This window comes from Rhea americana, unplaced genomic scaffold (genome assembly GCF_003343005.1).
Source record: "Rhea americana isolate MKP2758 unplaced genomic scaffold, rheAme1 scaffold_124, whole genome shotgun sequence".
Classification (NCBI taxonomy): domain Eukaryota; kingdom Metazoa; phylum Chordata; class Aves; order Rheiformes; family Rheidae; genus Rhea; species Rhea americana.
In genome coordinates, this window is record NW_028185306.1 from 1,509,138 (window position 1) to 1,525,408 (window position 16,271).

At 36.9% G+C, this 16,271-nt stretch overlaps 1 protein-coding gene across 4 annotated transcripts in view; it reads left to right on the top strand.

Annotated features, from left to right (window-relative positions):
- The window catches only part of KCNH7 (potassium voltage-gated channel subfamily H member 7), a 231,075-nt gene that overhangs the window by 122,850 nt on the left and 91,954 nt on the right, over positions 1-16,271 (top strand). For all 4 annotated transcript variants that reach the window (XM_085325831.1, XM_085325829.1, XM_085325830.1 and 1 more), the window contains exon 3: positions 13,443-13,598. In XM_085325831.1, coding sequence (XP_085181957.1) covers positions 13,443-13,598 — 156 coding nt within the window. The remainder of the gene's footprint in view (positions 1-13,442; positions 13,599-16,271) is intronic.

The following is a 16,271-nucleotide window of genomic DNA, read 5'->3' on the forward strand; positions in this document are numbered from 1 at the left end:
CCTTATGTTRGCCCTGAGGGGCAAATCAGAAGCCAAGAGTGTGAGTGCGTTCTGTATAAAAAGGTTTGCCAAGAGATGTGAAGGACTCTGCAGTCTGGTAGGAATTTGGGGGAGCACGCACAAGCGCTAGGAAGAAACAGAAGGCAGCGCATCTCTTGGTGGAAAGCCTGAGTCATAAGCTGTAGGGTCTTGAGTGACTTTAGAATCACCCACTCCCATGAAGCAGATCGAGCCTCGATGCGTGCTCCMTAAACTTTGAACTAGATTCCATGCAGAAACAGTTAATAAAAGAAGCACAATTTTATTTAGCAATTTAGTCAACAGTTGCATTCACTTGACAAACAAAGCTGGCAAAATAAAGTGATGCCAAGCAAGCTGTAAAACTAAGCGGAAACCTACAAAAATCTAGCCCTCTAAGTGTAATACCTTTCCATTTTGCCTGAAAAATCTTTCCCTATTTAGTATTTAGCACATGAAAACTTTATTCCAGGTTCTGTCCATGGTTTGCTCCATCAATATTATTCAGTATCGATCTATTTTGTAGTATTTCCTCTTCTTCCTACAAAAAAACCCCCAAAAGTAATGTTTCACTATTTAACTGTTCAGATTTAAATGTCCATTTTAGGACATCTGATTCACTCCATAGAATTGCTTTTCATTTGCTTGCATTTTCTAACAAATACATAGGGACTTTAAACTCCTACCTACAGATGCTCTGAACTGCACTTGGACTATTTGCCTGAAGTGAACTGGGCAACTATGTTCCGTCCCGTCCATCCTCCAAACAGGAGGGCTGCAGCACGCACATACACAAACGGACAGGAAGCCACATGAAGTATTAAGTAAGCACTCAGTCTTCAGCCATGTCCGAGGGCTAGAGTCCGACGACTTGTGGGAGGGCACTATGCCAGCCGAGCAGATGGATATACATATGGGTAGTCAGGACATCATGTGAAACCATCAAGTATGGATACTAAGGGCATGATTCCAACCTAAGAACATGAGCTTTCTGTGAAGGTTAGGGGGATGTTAAGCTGGATTTGCTTTCAAAAAATCAAGAATAGTTTCCGCTGCCATGTCCGGTAACAGTTGTGCTCTTTGTTAATCAGGTGGAGTTGTTGCTTGCTAAAGAGAGAGAGGGTTTTTTGTAACAGAATGATTATGAAGTGAAGTTTTAATATTTCACAAGGGAGATTTCATTCTGACAAATGCTGAACAWGTTTGGGTTTGCAGGGGGAGGGAGAATGTAGTTGATGTTAGTGATTTTGCACTGGCAGTGCTTTGACCCTGCATCACCATCTGGCCTGTGCCTTTTCACTAGAGGAGAAGGATACAGTTCTCTGAGCACTGAATGAAGCCCCAATAGCCAAACTTATCCTCCAGTATCCTTTACCGGGTGAGAACTGCTGATCCACCCTGATGAAGAGGGAATGAGAAGAACAGAGACCCAGTACGTCTACACGCACTGCCCTACAGAGCGCTGCACTAGTGTTGCTGATGCACACGAATGGAAGAGAGGCATGCCCATCCTACAGCTTTCTGCTGCTGTGCCCTTCCGGGGGAGGGAGAAGTCTGCCTTCCTGGTGCCTTCTGAACCTAATTCACTGCTACCACTGCTGTCACCCAAGGGGTGCCAGAGCCTGCTACTGAGATGTGATCCCACCCCTTACTAACTATAGTCAGACTATATAAATCCAACGGGATCCTAACAGGCTTTCGAAATTTTACCAACTGACGAGGCAGAGCACATGAAACTTTATTCCAAAGCATGAGAGGAGAGGCAGCATCTTGGTTTAYGGAGCACTGTGTATCCACAGCAAAGTTGGGCCAGGAAGCACAGAATTCCACTTTCAATTGAAACATTAAATTTTTTTTGAAGAAAACTAATATATAGGTTTTGTTGATTAAAAGGCCTTGTCTGTTTCTTCCAGTCTTGACCTAAAAACATAGAGGAGAATCCACTGCTTCCTCTGATAGTTCAGTCCAGAGGCTGCAGGTTGCTGCTTTCTCCTTCAAGACATTCAGGTGCTCTCTGCTAGACTCAACAGCTCTTTAGTATTCAGTGCTCTTTCCATGAAGTTACTGATTGTAATGCAAGTCACTGCTCTAACTACTTTTCACTAAACAACAGATTGACATCTTTAGATTGACACCAAAGGAATTTTATGAAAAATGCTATTCCTCCACTCTTTTTTTTTTTTTTTTACATTTACATGGTGTGTTTCCATGAGTGCACGGAAAGCCATCTTTATTTAGGAAATGCTACCCTCTGCACCTGGCCAGTAGAGCTGCGTACACACTGCACTTGCGCAAGTTTGCAGCAATGAGAGCATTCCTCTCTTGCCTCAGGAGACCTGCTGCTGAGCTCTGTTCTTCCATATCACCCTTCAYATTAAGTGATCATTTAATGCCTTCTTCTTTCAATATCTAAGATATTAACAGCTGTATCATGAAAACCCTTTATCTCCCCAGATTCTCCAATCTCCAAAGTAAGTGAAAACAGCATCTGGATCACTACTTTATGTCATGGCCCAGTATCTTGGAGAGATTACTTGAATGGATGTCTGGGCTTCTATTTTTGGGGAAGTTTTTTTTTTTTTTTTTTTTTTTTTTTTTTTTTTTTTTTTTTTTTTTTTTGTCCTCCTGCTTTTGGAGATTATTGAATTTGTTCTAAAAATAGTTTATAGGGTTTAATTTGGGGAAATAAATGAGGTTACTGTCAAAAAATGTCTTAATCTGCACTTTTTCTGCAAGATAGACAATATTCAACAGTCCTGAGCTCCCTTTTCTCATGAGCATAATGAGACATTTCTCAGTTGAATGCCCAGAGGTGCACAGCTTCTAATGAGGGTTTAGAAATGGATAGCTAGAGAAAGAGAGAGAAAGAAAGAGAAAGGAAAGTCAAAAAGCAAGCAAGAAAGAAAGAAAGCAAGAAAGCCATGCATCTTAAATTTTAGCATATACAATTAAATAAATGCTAACTCAGCAAGCAAGCTAAAAAAGAAAGAAACTGAAACCATCATTTGTCAGCTTGTTGGTTCTGTAGACAGAGTATGTTTAAAGTACATTTTACCTTAAAATCACCACATAMTGTTTGTAAACAGACTCTTAACACTTCTTTATTGCTTTATTTTTCTGTTACAAAAATATTGAGAGATGTGTCCTACCATTGTTTTTCATCTAGATATATATCTAGTATTTCTTTACAGTGCTATGCTTTAAATAAGCTTACTGTGAATGCAAAAAGTCAAAAGCAACCTTTTTCACAATGAAATCCATTCATTATAAAAACTATTTTAATCACATGTAATTCCAACGAATTAATGTAATTCCTAAATGACCTTTTTCTCATTGAARTTTTCCTATCTAGACACAGATTGAAAAATGAATGAAAATGACTATTTAAGCTATAACTTAAACKGATATGTAAATGCTTGTTGACACAGTAAAACATAAACTCATCTGCATACTACAGATAAATTATTCTCCATTATTATTATCTAGGCTGTAGTCACACATTTTTATTCCACTGCTTTGACTTCAAAAAAGAATCTGACATTCAGAAGCAGTACTGATCTAGATCTAATGACATTCATTTGTCATTTTTTATCCTTTTCTGCTACATATCAGGACACTCCATGTTTTATAGTATTACATTCTGGCTTCTCTCTTGTAATAGCCATAAAACTTAACATTTATGAAGAGTATCCACATCTCAGTATACACTAGAGAACTCTTATTTCAGTATGTCCTCAGTTCAAGTGTATCACACAGCTGAGCAAACAACAGACTTTACATTCACTGTTAATTYTAAAAATTAAAGCTTTGCATATTTTCAGTGACCTGAACATTTAAAAAAACAATTCTCTTTCAAAGGATTCTTTTGTGCAACCTGAAATAAAACATCACTTTTCAATATTGACCTTTAAAAATATGAAATATTTTATTTTGAAAATGTCTAGATGAAACAATTTTTTTCACTTTACAAAATATTGCAGTGCTGCTTAAGCTGTATTTTTCCTGTAAAAATTTTCATTTAGGAAGCTCATCAAGGGTTGCATCGCTTGCATTCACTAAGACTATATTGCAAGTGTCCATAAAATCAAGCATTCATACTTAGAAAACAAGATGAAAACCAATGAGCTTGACTCATTCACTTAGTCTGTAATATCCATAACACATACAAAGAATGAAAAATCCTCCCCAGTTATTTAACGGTCAATATGCAAAGAGTTAACAGACTTCACAATTAAAATTTTCTAGAGAGAAAACTTTGTCCTTTGCCCAATCCACCTAGAACCTGCACATCTGACAGCTTAGTAGATGCTGATACGTGTGGTGCGCTCAGAGGCTTACATGTGTGCTAGCAATGAGGCACAAGATACTGAACTGCTTATGCAGAGACAGAAACATTCTCATTAATAAGTCCGAGGCATTGCTTTTGAGAAGCAGCACTAATCTGAATTCTTCTGGAAGCAAAAGGCAATGCTTATAGAGTTTGTAGGGTAAGGTTATAGCCTAAAATGATTCCAAGTAGTACTCATACTTGAGCATTGCAGACTGCTATTAACAAGAACTCATCCAGAAACAACCTCAAACCTAACTTTTGCCCCACTATGTGCATGCCAAAGCATATCTTTGAAGAAAGATCAGTTTGAGAGAGCATTGAAGACAGACTATAGGAACTGGGCTTCCCAACATCAGTCAGCGTGCTAGAAAAAAAACCCCGGCAGAATTCAGACGCAATTCTGAGGTTAACTGAGACAGAAAGTAAAAGCCTACCTTGCAATACTTGTATCTGCTGTGGCCTACTAAACACAGTACTACATGCAGGCTGGAACCCAAATGAGATTTTATCCTTCATTGTACAAATACTTTCAACATTCTTCACACTGCTCTTTTCTTGGTGTCTATAGGCAAATCCACATATATCTCTGCTTGTTTATTTTACATTTGATTTTTCTTTCCTTGTTAAATATTCCATTAYTGTATATCTTCTCTACGTGTTTATATATAATTAAACAACAAAGCTCTAGGAAACTGTCCTTTCATRTAAAATGTGTTCAGCATTACAGTTTATAGCCATAGCTCTGCTAGTGTAGGTGTAGATATTATGAGGTTAGCAATAATTGTTTCTATACAGTATTATAACAAATGTTGGAGTAAGAAGTTGAATAATATTTATCCAGCAATTGAATTATACTATAAATGGAATTAAAGGGAGAGAAAATGAGGAACATACATAAGCCAGTCCTATAATGAACTTGTCCACAGTCACCAGCCAGTAATTTTTTCTCAGTTTGTTAGTTCAAAAGTCATTCCCTCTCCTCTAAACACTGTAAGTTAATACCTTACAAAATCTACAGCAGTCCTATAAATCAAGTTTTACTATCAGCAGCCACTCAGTGACAGAATGAATATCTATGCGATATGGACAGTGGAGTGAAATGTCAAAGGGAACTGGTCCCATTTAATCACTGCAAGCTCTTGTCTCTACCCATCCCCCTTAAAAGTAGCTGTTCAACTGAGAATGAACCTAATACGTTTCAACCTGCCATCTATTTTTAGTTGTTCCTTTGCAATGAATCTTTTAAAAGAGATAGTCATACAGATACATCTGCAGTATGTTTAATCRGAAACTCTTGAATTCCCCATTCTTGCCACACAAGGTAGCTCATTTTCAGTTAGCTGGAAAATGATGACRTAAAGACATAGCTCAAAAGATGTAGCTAAAAGATAAAGAGAAATGCAYGACCTATTCCCCAAAGTTCTAGGTGTCTGTACTGGACACATTTTAATAGAATGGGGCAGTTACCTACTCATTCAGTTGCATAAATGAGTTCAAGGGTTGATGTATGTTACCCTTAKTTTTTTTCATTCATTTCTGATGCAGCTTTGGATAAGACACTTTTGTATTAATGTCTGAGCTCTACCACCTTAAGAAAAAAGGAAATTAATACTTGCGTACTTTGAAGACAGCAACTGGCTTTAAGCAATGTTTGCAATGCAGTCTGGGATTCCTAGAAGAGGTACTTTATGTGAGTGCAAGAAATTATAATTATTAATCAGATTCCTCCTCCTCCTCCTCCAAGGGTGTGCAGCTGCATAACAACTGGAAGGTGGGGGACATTTGGGTGGTGATCCTTTTTCTGAGAGCCAAGGTTTTTTCATAATTTAAATAGAATGTTTTGAATTTGGATGTCTCCAAAGATCAGAATAAATAACATCAAGCACAAAGAGATAAACATGAAAACTGACACAAATATTTGTTTGATATTTCTTTCATCWAGGTGTTTCTGAATTGAGCAAATAGTTATGTGGTATCTCCAGTGATCTGATCCTGCTTCATTCACAGCTGGGCAATTTTCTCAGGGCAGAATCAGTCACTATTTCACTCCCCTTTTTTTAAATGCAAACAGGCAGACTAAGTTGTGAAGGTCTGTTAGCAAGTTAATTATAATTGATACAGAAATGGGCTTGAAAATGTRTTTGGAGCCCTTTAACATAACATCAAGTCTAGGATTTAATACAATGATGCAAGAATATGTACTTAGTATTGTTTCAGAAAGGAAGCAAACCTTCCCAGCAGATCCACTGAAAATAAGATTGCCTGTGACACATCACACTTTTTTCTGGCTTGTGCTTGAATAGAAACACAGGGAAACAGATTTTCAGTCCTTGACTGGTCATAGTGAGTCCACAAATATCAATATAAATCATCCCTCAATATTTAACAAATTGAATTTCACCTAAATATTCAAGATACAACCCTGATGCCRTGTGGCCTTAAATGTCCATGCAAGTACTCTGTTTGCTTAGAGCAGATCTCAAGCCCAAGGTTAAATACATTTTATTTACAAAATGTTCCTGGACCAACTTATACCAAATCAAAACAAAAAGACTCTACAAGGCTTCTGAATTAGAAGCATAAAAGAAGAGGACTTTCTCCAGCGCTAAGTAGCAGAAATCATACAAGCCAGAGCAAACACTGAGTGCTGCATTTCTTTCAGTCTCCTTTTCTTTGTATACATCTCTACACAGGTASAAGGCTCTCTGCTTCACTAGTGTCATTAGAAAATTATAACCATTTTCAGGTGCCTCATACTTCTGCAGCATTTGTGGTTCAATAAGAGCATCCACCTGCTAAAAAAAAAGTTTTAACCTGTTTCTTACCAGAATCTTGATAAAAATATATGTAATAAAAAGTGTCACTTGTTTCCATTTTTTAACATTTGGCTGAAAAGTAAAAATGGAACACAAGGGAGTAAGGTCACAACTCTAGAGGATCACATCTGAAGCTGGTCCAAATGGAGGTTCTCTGCAGGCCCTTAGAGCATTGCAAGAACGTGAAAGTCATACCAGCAGTGTGCAAGAAACAGCCTTATTTCACAGTATTTTGTATTCCCCCTCCCACGTTCTAGTACCTGCCTCCACCCAATTCAAACTGAAGACTTGCTGAAATCGTAGATTGTATGAACAGCCAAGATCTCTCTGGGCTTTGGTGCTGCTGGTTAACACCCATGACTGTGTCACCTAGCTTAGCACACAGCTGCCTGTGTCAGACTGGGGACCTATGGAGAAGGAATTCTGTATCTAAAATCTACAACCCAGAGATGTGGGCATAGGTATAGGAGTTGTAGCCATGAGATGCATAGTAGCTGGAAAGCTTTCTATGCACAGCTGTGGAATGAGACGTGCTCTGCCTCCACGTGTGCCTGCGTGCTGTGCTGTCCTTCCATAGCGAGAGTCTAGGATGAAAGTGCGATGCTCCCGGCTCACACCCTGCCGACTAAGGATAGACTGCAGTACCCTGTCTGGTCTCTGGGGATGCACGCTAGGCATGAGACGACAGCACTACTGGCGGGCGTAGGGTCTGAGGGCATACCTGTGCCATTTCTGCCGCACTGCTTCATACAGGGGTTGTCTCGCTTCAGCCTGCACTCTGGGAGTGTATGCTGGAGCAAACTGAGGCCCAAACTCCAGCGGTTTCCCCAGTGCCCCTCAGTGGGACTTCCTCTGCCCAAGGAGCACTGCAACGGGCAACTACAAGGACTGAAGCACTTGACCTTCAGGCATCTTTGGGTGCTACTCATAACACACAGTACAGATATAGATTATGAATAATTTAAAGTGACTGATGTAAACGTACAAATAACTGTTATCATGTTACATATTTTCACAGTGTTCTCAGCCCATTACTGAAATAATTGTAGTAATATCGCTAAAGAACAAAATTTTAAAAAATTTTCTTGACTTTTGCTTCAGTATTTTTTGTTTGAATTTTGAYTTAGGCTCTCCAACAGAATTTTTTAGTTAACTAGTTAGTACCCAATAACAGCTGTAATATACACATGGTTAAAAAATAGTAAGTACTGAAGTAGCTTTGGTATGAGTAGATAAATAATCTGTTTAGCCTATAAGAATTAGTTATCGTTATAACCAATAGAAGTTTTAAAATTTTTTTAGAAAAATGAAGATGCATAGTATATAATAAAAACTACAAAAAGTATGTTAGAAGAGTAACTGTTTGAAACTTTCCCCAAAGAAGCGTTTATTAACCTTGGGCAATCCCCATCAGCCATACCTCAATAAAAGGACAAATAAAGCTGTAAATATGTACACATCAGGCTGTAAATATGTACACAGGATAACAGAAAGGCAGTGATTTTGTTTTATCACAGTTCTTTGTTTTTATTATCAAAGGAATATTGAGTTGGTATTTAGTATATGAGTTATACTATAACAATTTCAGAGTGATTAGTCAAAAATGAACCTATCAAACCTATCAAAACAATAAATCACACTTGCTAAGAACATCTAATTATCAAGAAACTGAATGGAGACTATACAGACTTTCCTGTGCTCTTCTTCAGTAAAGGACTGATAAGATTAAAATTAGCACATTATTTAAATATGAAATATGTTCAGTTGCATACCTACTATAATTGATAGTTTAAGATCTTAAAAATAGTCTATATCTTACATTTTAGTTTAACTGATATGTTCTAAGTTTCAGGCTTTTTGAAAGAAGGCATTTTGAGCATTTATCTTGATAACAAAATGTGAGATTATATTAGGGAAGAGTTATTTCTAAAACAAACACGCTAATCATTTAATAAAAACGCTAGAAATACCAGCTTCCATCTCTTGTCACTAACTAGCATAAAATAGTGACATTACAGAACTTTTATGAGAATTCCCTGCATTCACTCATGTGTTTCATTCAGATCTGTCTCCAGAGAACAATACTGCCTAGTTCTGGAAACATGTACAGCATCATCACCTCTAATTTTCAACTGCCTTTGATCCTGCTCTAGTAAGAAAACTGTTGTGGGCTCTCCCATCCCTTTGCTCTTGTTTCAGATTATTCTTTCTCATCTTCACTTCTAAATGCACTATGGATTGTACCAATACCTACCATGGACTTGTTGTGGGTTGCAGCAGTGAAATGTCATAATCCTAACAAACTTTGGTATAAGGTTAATGTGTGTGCGYGTGTGTGTGTAGTATACCTATGTGGTGATGTATACCTATGTAAATGGGTCTATACCTATATATATGGGTGGGTGGGCATGCACACAGAGCATATACTCAGATTCTTTCTTTCCATAGCCTCAGTCATTTGCCCTCAGCAACTCCAATAATAAAAATATATCTGAGGAGTCATAAATGCCTTTGGCACAGGATGCCATGACTGGTTCCAAAAGATGCTGGAACCATTCCGGCCCCAGTGAAGGCACTATTCAAATTCATCCTGTACTGTGAGGAAGGTTTCCACATTTTTTACAGTGAAATGCAGCTAACAATTGTCAGACACACTCAGTGCAACAGGTTTGCAAAGCCATCTTGCATAACCGTGATGGATTTCTCAAGGGTGCCAGCTGCGTGAAATGTGGGGGTTCTGCAGAATTAGGAAAGTTTCCTAAATGACAGTGTCTCATTTTTCAGAGATCCTTTGAGCACGGCATACGTAATGGCGTGTGAAAACATTGTTCCCAGGAAGGTGGAATCAAAATATCCGTTTGGGATGGGTCATTTTTCAGTGTGCACTTGTCACAGTTTTTCACGTGAGAATAGAGTCCCTTGTAATTTGGAAGGTCTTCAGTGCTGTATTGCTCTCATAAAAGAAGCCACTATAACTCAATAAATGATTGAGGCTGTATCTAGAAGATGTGTCCTGATAAAAATTTGTCCCCAAAATCTTTTATGGAAAGTTACTAGAAAGGTAAAACAGATTTTACAAAACAGATTAATTGGTTTGATATGTCTGCTTTGGAGAAGCAAGTCAACTTTAAATACTATGCAGCAAAAATTTTTTTTAAATAGGCTTTGCTTCACCAGAGTTGCTTAAACACAACAAGAATATACCACTATATTCATCTTCCTTATTTTCTTATTAACTTTCTTATTTCCTTATTATGCTTTTTCTCACTGATGTGTACATTTTTGGAGTTATTCGCTTCATACCAGCCCATCTGGTCTTGTGAAATCATATTGTTGAATCCATAACTTCAGATTCATGTCCACCCAGCACATGGAGGAACAGAGTCTTTTCCTCACATGAACATATTTGCCACTGTTTAAGTAGATGAAAAAGGGGGCTTTAATATGCCATAGAAAAAAGAAAACAAGACTTTATAACTGTGGAATTCAAGCTGACACAAAAATATCCAGCTTTTCCACTTACACCTCATTGTGATGCTAAAAAGAGAAAGCAACAGGTATATTTCATGATTACACATCAATATTAGTCTTCATAAAACCAAGAAATATTGCTGGAGATTGAATCTATTAATTATAAAGGTATAATTTTCATAATTATTCTATCATCTCCTTACTCAGTGCCTTTAGATGAGAAATGCAAATTTGAGAAACTTCATTAAAATTGCTATTGCTCATCAGAAGCATTTCTTACTCTTAGCATATTTGAGGATAGACACAAAACAGGGAAAACACGCTGAGTGCAATGAAGAGTAATTGAACAGGGTGCAAATACTGAACAAGATTGCTTATAAACAAGCTATTACTTAATATTTCCTTCATTACCATCAACTGTAATTACTCAAAGCTTAGCTTTTGATTTGCTAGTCATCCTTCTTTATACAAGACTTATTTTTCAATCACACTAAAGTTTTCTTTATTTTGTCCTTATTGCTATACCAATAGAGACAGGTATTGGCAAGTATGTAGTAAATTGTTTCTGTACTAAAGACAAAAACTAACAGTAAAGTATCATGATGGCCATTATATTCTGGATAACTTGCAGATTTCCAATTCCTGTCATCTGCATAAAGCAAACATTCTACGACAGTTAAAAGCCCAGGTGTCTTGGACAAACTTCAACCTAATGAACTATATGGACTCATTATCCTCCTGGTGCAACTGATTTTCAAAGGAACTATGCCAAACTATACCTGATATGGATCTTTCTCATTCTTTATTCCTGAAATGTTTCTACACAGAGCTTCGTTTTGAACTTGATGCACTTTCTTCCACATTCCTTGAATCCCTAGGTCTAGTGTAAATTAAGTTTGTAAATGCTTGAGGGCGGAATGTTCTACATAAATGGGAGATGCTGTCACTACTTAGCACTATGGGAAGCCTGTCAAAAGCTGAAACAGTCTTGCCCGCAAAATGCAGGCAAGCATGTAAAAAAAATTTTAAAAAACTATGGCTCATTGTCATCCATGTTTGTGAAAAACTAATGCACATTCGATCCATTGGAGTTCAGAGTTCCTCAGATCCATGCACACATTGGCCTAGGCCCATCTGCAGCCCTTCGCTTCTGTTAGAGGTGTCAGGTTGGGGGATTTCTGCTTAAACTATAAATCTGCATGTCAAAACATTGTATAATGAAATTTTTTTTAAACTGTAGTAGATATAAAGGAACACAATTTTTCTTACCAAATGAATCAATAAATATCATTTTAAGTGTTTAAAGTCAATAGGTATCTGATTAAATCAGATGAAAACACAAAGATTATTTCCAGATTTTCTTCAGACCCTCTGTTTAACCAGCCTATGTCGCAATGCTTGGCCTGCAGCACTTCTATTTTTAGCTCTAATGGAACAGTCTTAAATTGCTTATTTTCTGTTTACTAAAGTCATTGAGCTAGTTACCATGGAAACTGTGGCAAGTGCCACAGTTTTATTAAATGGATTGAAGGTACAGCTGCAAAACCTGAAAGGCCAGCATGTCAACTTTATACATAGCTCAGACTGCCATATATATCACATTACAGCAAGTACTACATTAAATATTAGGAGACAGAACCTGATCTTGGATATAATGATATAAATCCTTACCATCTCTCTCCTCAATGGCAAATAACAATTTATTCTTGTGTAACCCAGATCAGGATCTGTTTTTGTCAAATTGTGCTGCCTGTCAGGTTTCAGGGATTACTGCATTTGAATGAATAAATTGCAGATGATGTACATTGAATCAGTCCCCAGTTATCACGGAAAGACATCCTCTCGGAGTTGTGTTTGCATGAAGCTTTTAGCACATTATTATCTTACTGCTTACAGCAATCACATTATTTTTGGAATCACCATATTCTGCTGGTTTAAAAGAGGAATTTAGATCAAAACTAATGACAGTGTCAAATGAAATTTCTTTGAAAGAGAGTTACTTTGGAAGAATTAACATAAAACACATTCTTTAAATCTCTAATGAGATATTTGAACAAGAACACCCTGAGCATCAGAGGTGTTGAAAAATTACACCTTCTGTTCATTTCACTCTAAACTGGATATGCTCCACGTGCCTGAAAACTAGGCTGCTTTTAACTTCATGCTACAACTTGTATATAGCACAAGTCAAATATTCTTGAAAGTTATTGAAAATTATTACATCAATGTAGAGATTTTGTGGTAGTATATAAAACCCTGTATGATCAGATTAATAGTAAATATAATTTTAACACAAACCAGAACATTTTACAGCCCCCAAAAGAACGAGAGCTAAAATAAGAATAGTGATATATTTACACCCATAAATATTTAATGAATGATTCATCTTGTTGCAATAGCACCAAAAGCTTGAAGAATGTTTGACATTTAGAAGAATAGTGTTCTGCTGTCTTCACTAGCATTGCAGTTGGAACAGTTTTTTGCATTGCTACATTTGGTGCTAAATGTCTCTGTTCTGTGAGTCTGTCTATATAGGTACTTCCATTAAATAAAAACCAAGAAGYAAAACTGGCATTTTAAAGGAGAGATGTTTTGGAAGAGGTAATAATCTAAAGTTATTGAAAGATGYGTTTCTCTCTATGAAAATTTTCCTGTTCAAATGAAAGAATATTGTGAGTTCAATATTCAATAAATCAAAAGAAATATTCTKTAAGATCTCTTGGTCTAACTAGAATTATTAGAATGAAAAAATAGGGAAGTCTTCCTTCATTTATGTATTTTTCTTTCTTTTTTTCCACCCTTTGCAGGATCTACCTTCATTTGCAACACCCACGTAATCCCAGTGAAAAATCAAGAGGGAGTAGCAATGATGTTTATTATTAACTTTGAGTATGTAACAGATGAAGAGAATACTGCATCTCCTGAGAAGTGCAACCCAATACTGCCATCCAAACTTGTAAATCGTAAGTTACTCATTGAAAATTCTCTGTTTACCTCTACTCCTAGCTGAGAGCACAATTAACCTATGCAACAGCAATACTAAAGTAATGACAGTTTTCAAATTGCCTGCCTCATTTAAGGTAGAATTCAAAACAACAGGAAGCGAAATGTAGCAATCTTGCTATAAAGACATGCAAGATAATCTATCAGGTCTTTGGTAGTACTAACACCATTGATTTTTGAGTACTACCTTCCAACTAGAAAATACAAATTCACTGAAGGAGGAACATTTCATTGAAGTGCATTGCTGTTGACAAAAATTAATTACCAGCTGAAAACTGCAAGAAAGCATTTTGGTATAGCCAAAATAGTACATCTTAACCTACTCARAATTGAATCTTTCTATTTTCTTTTCCCAAATAAAACATACAGGGTGGAGGATTTGATTAATTTATGTTAGAAAATATAAAACAAATAAAAAAATTAAATTAGTATTAAACATCTTGATTTTAATCAGTTGAAGTATTTGGATTGAATAGAAAGATTTGGGGGGTTAATGCAAAAATGCTGGGGTTTTTTTCATTCTACTTTGGAACATGAGAACTTTCAAAATCAGAACACTCGACAAAGCAAAAACTCCACTTCTTATACAGCTAGGCTGTGTAGCTTTGCTATTCCACTATCTGCAGAAAATATGCTCCTTTGCTGACCTTCACTCTGTGCAGTCACTGCACATGATCCTTCTGCTTTGCATTTCCACTCACATTATCTGCTCTTAATTCAAGATTTCCCAGAACACTTCCCCATTTGTACAGACTTAGTAAAGCACAGCATGCTCTAACAGTGAATGTTAGCATTCTCCCAAGGGCCTGGTTGGCTCAGTAACAGTTAGAAAATGCCTTTTAGCACTACAATGATCTTTAATGTTAGTATGATAAAGGGACCTGGAACCTAAGTTTTCTGATTGTCAAATCATCACCTCAACTTTCTCTAAATAGGAGAAAAAGATCTTCACTGCAAGAACCTAGGGGAGAACTTTCCCRATGTAAACACTGAATGTTACCATAAGCAATGACATCCTGCATTATTTTTTCTGCTACATGCATTGAGAAGACTGTAAGGAGCAGGCCTGCAGCACTGCGTAACAACATTACCAGGTTCCTTCTGATTAAAGCGGTCTCTGCCATTMTTAATAATCTAGACTTTCTACACTGTACCTTCTGGACAAAGAACACAGGATCTCACTCAAAGCTCTGTAACTGAAAAAATACGTAAATGAAACATCCCCGTCATAATATTGCCATATCATTCACATTTTTAAAAGACCGCAGTTTGCTTCTGTAACTAATAGAGATAGCCTAAAAAACATATTTTCATTGACCATAGAGAAAGACTTCTGAGTGAAGCACTCTATATGATGGCAATAGATGCAAAAACTGTAAAAAGAATACACCTCATTACTAGAAATTAGCAGACTGTCAACAATTATTTTTCACCAAATACCGCAGGCTTTTAGAGTCTTTGTACATATTCTTTACAATACATACTTAAAATCTTTTTCTTTTAAACCTCCTTTCCTAATTCTATTTTTTAAATCACCAAGGCAGCACTATTTTTCCATTTTTCTTCATACCTCAAGAAAACACTTTTCTTTTTCTGGTAATGTTATGGTTAGAATCCAGCTAAGGAGTATCAGAAAAAAAAGATAAAATTGCATTTAAAAAAAAAGACAAAACCAACATCAGGTGAACCCCACTCATATCTGTTTCTATTTCAGGTCCRTGTTTTGAACACTTTATGTTATAAAGTTGTATTTAGATCTGGGAAGCAAAATTGTTCAGCTGGTCTAGGCTTAATATAGTTCTATTGACAAAATAAAATTAAATTCCCTCCTCCAAAAAGCTTCATGTCCTGAAAAGAGCTTTTTGTTCTGCTATCTGCTACATCAGCATACACTTGCAAATATTGTCACTTGCCATATTGGGAATAGCTTGCCATAACTGAAAAGCTGCTAAACAGGACATCCACAAAAAAAGCACTAAGTCAAAATAGCCTTCTCTTCTTTTACAGTAGTTATGCCTAACATGCACAGGGAATTTCCCTGCTAAGAGCTCTTGAACAGATCAGCCCCATAGATGGTGCTCCAATCTCAGTACATAATTGAGAAAGGTCAAGGGAAAGACCTAAGGAAGGCAAGAGAAGTGACAAATCATTTTCCTGATAGTGGGCTCAGCCAGGTACCRGAAACTGGTATAAATTAGAGCAGACACACGGCTGCTCTTACTTCTACCTAGATGCTCACGGTCTCTGAGCAGACTGTTACGTGGGCAGGATTGGGAGGATGGTGATATAAGATATGCTACATAGCCAAAAAATCCTCTTGGCAGAGAGAATTCTCAAGATAGAGGCCAACCTGTGCAACGTATCCAGAAATAACTTCCAACAGGCCAGTGTACATGCCAGTAGTGGATTTGAATTAAAACAAACAAACAAACAAGACAGTGATCAATAAGGCAATCAAAGAAGTCACGAAAAAGTGATGGATCCTTTCCCAACAAAAATATCTATTTTAAAATCCAGCCATGTTCCTACTGTAAGAAATGCAAACAGCAGATTGTCCTGGAAAAGGTTAACTTTTCACCATCTTTCTCTATTTGGAACATACGACATCCAGTAAAATAGGTGATCAGTTTTCA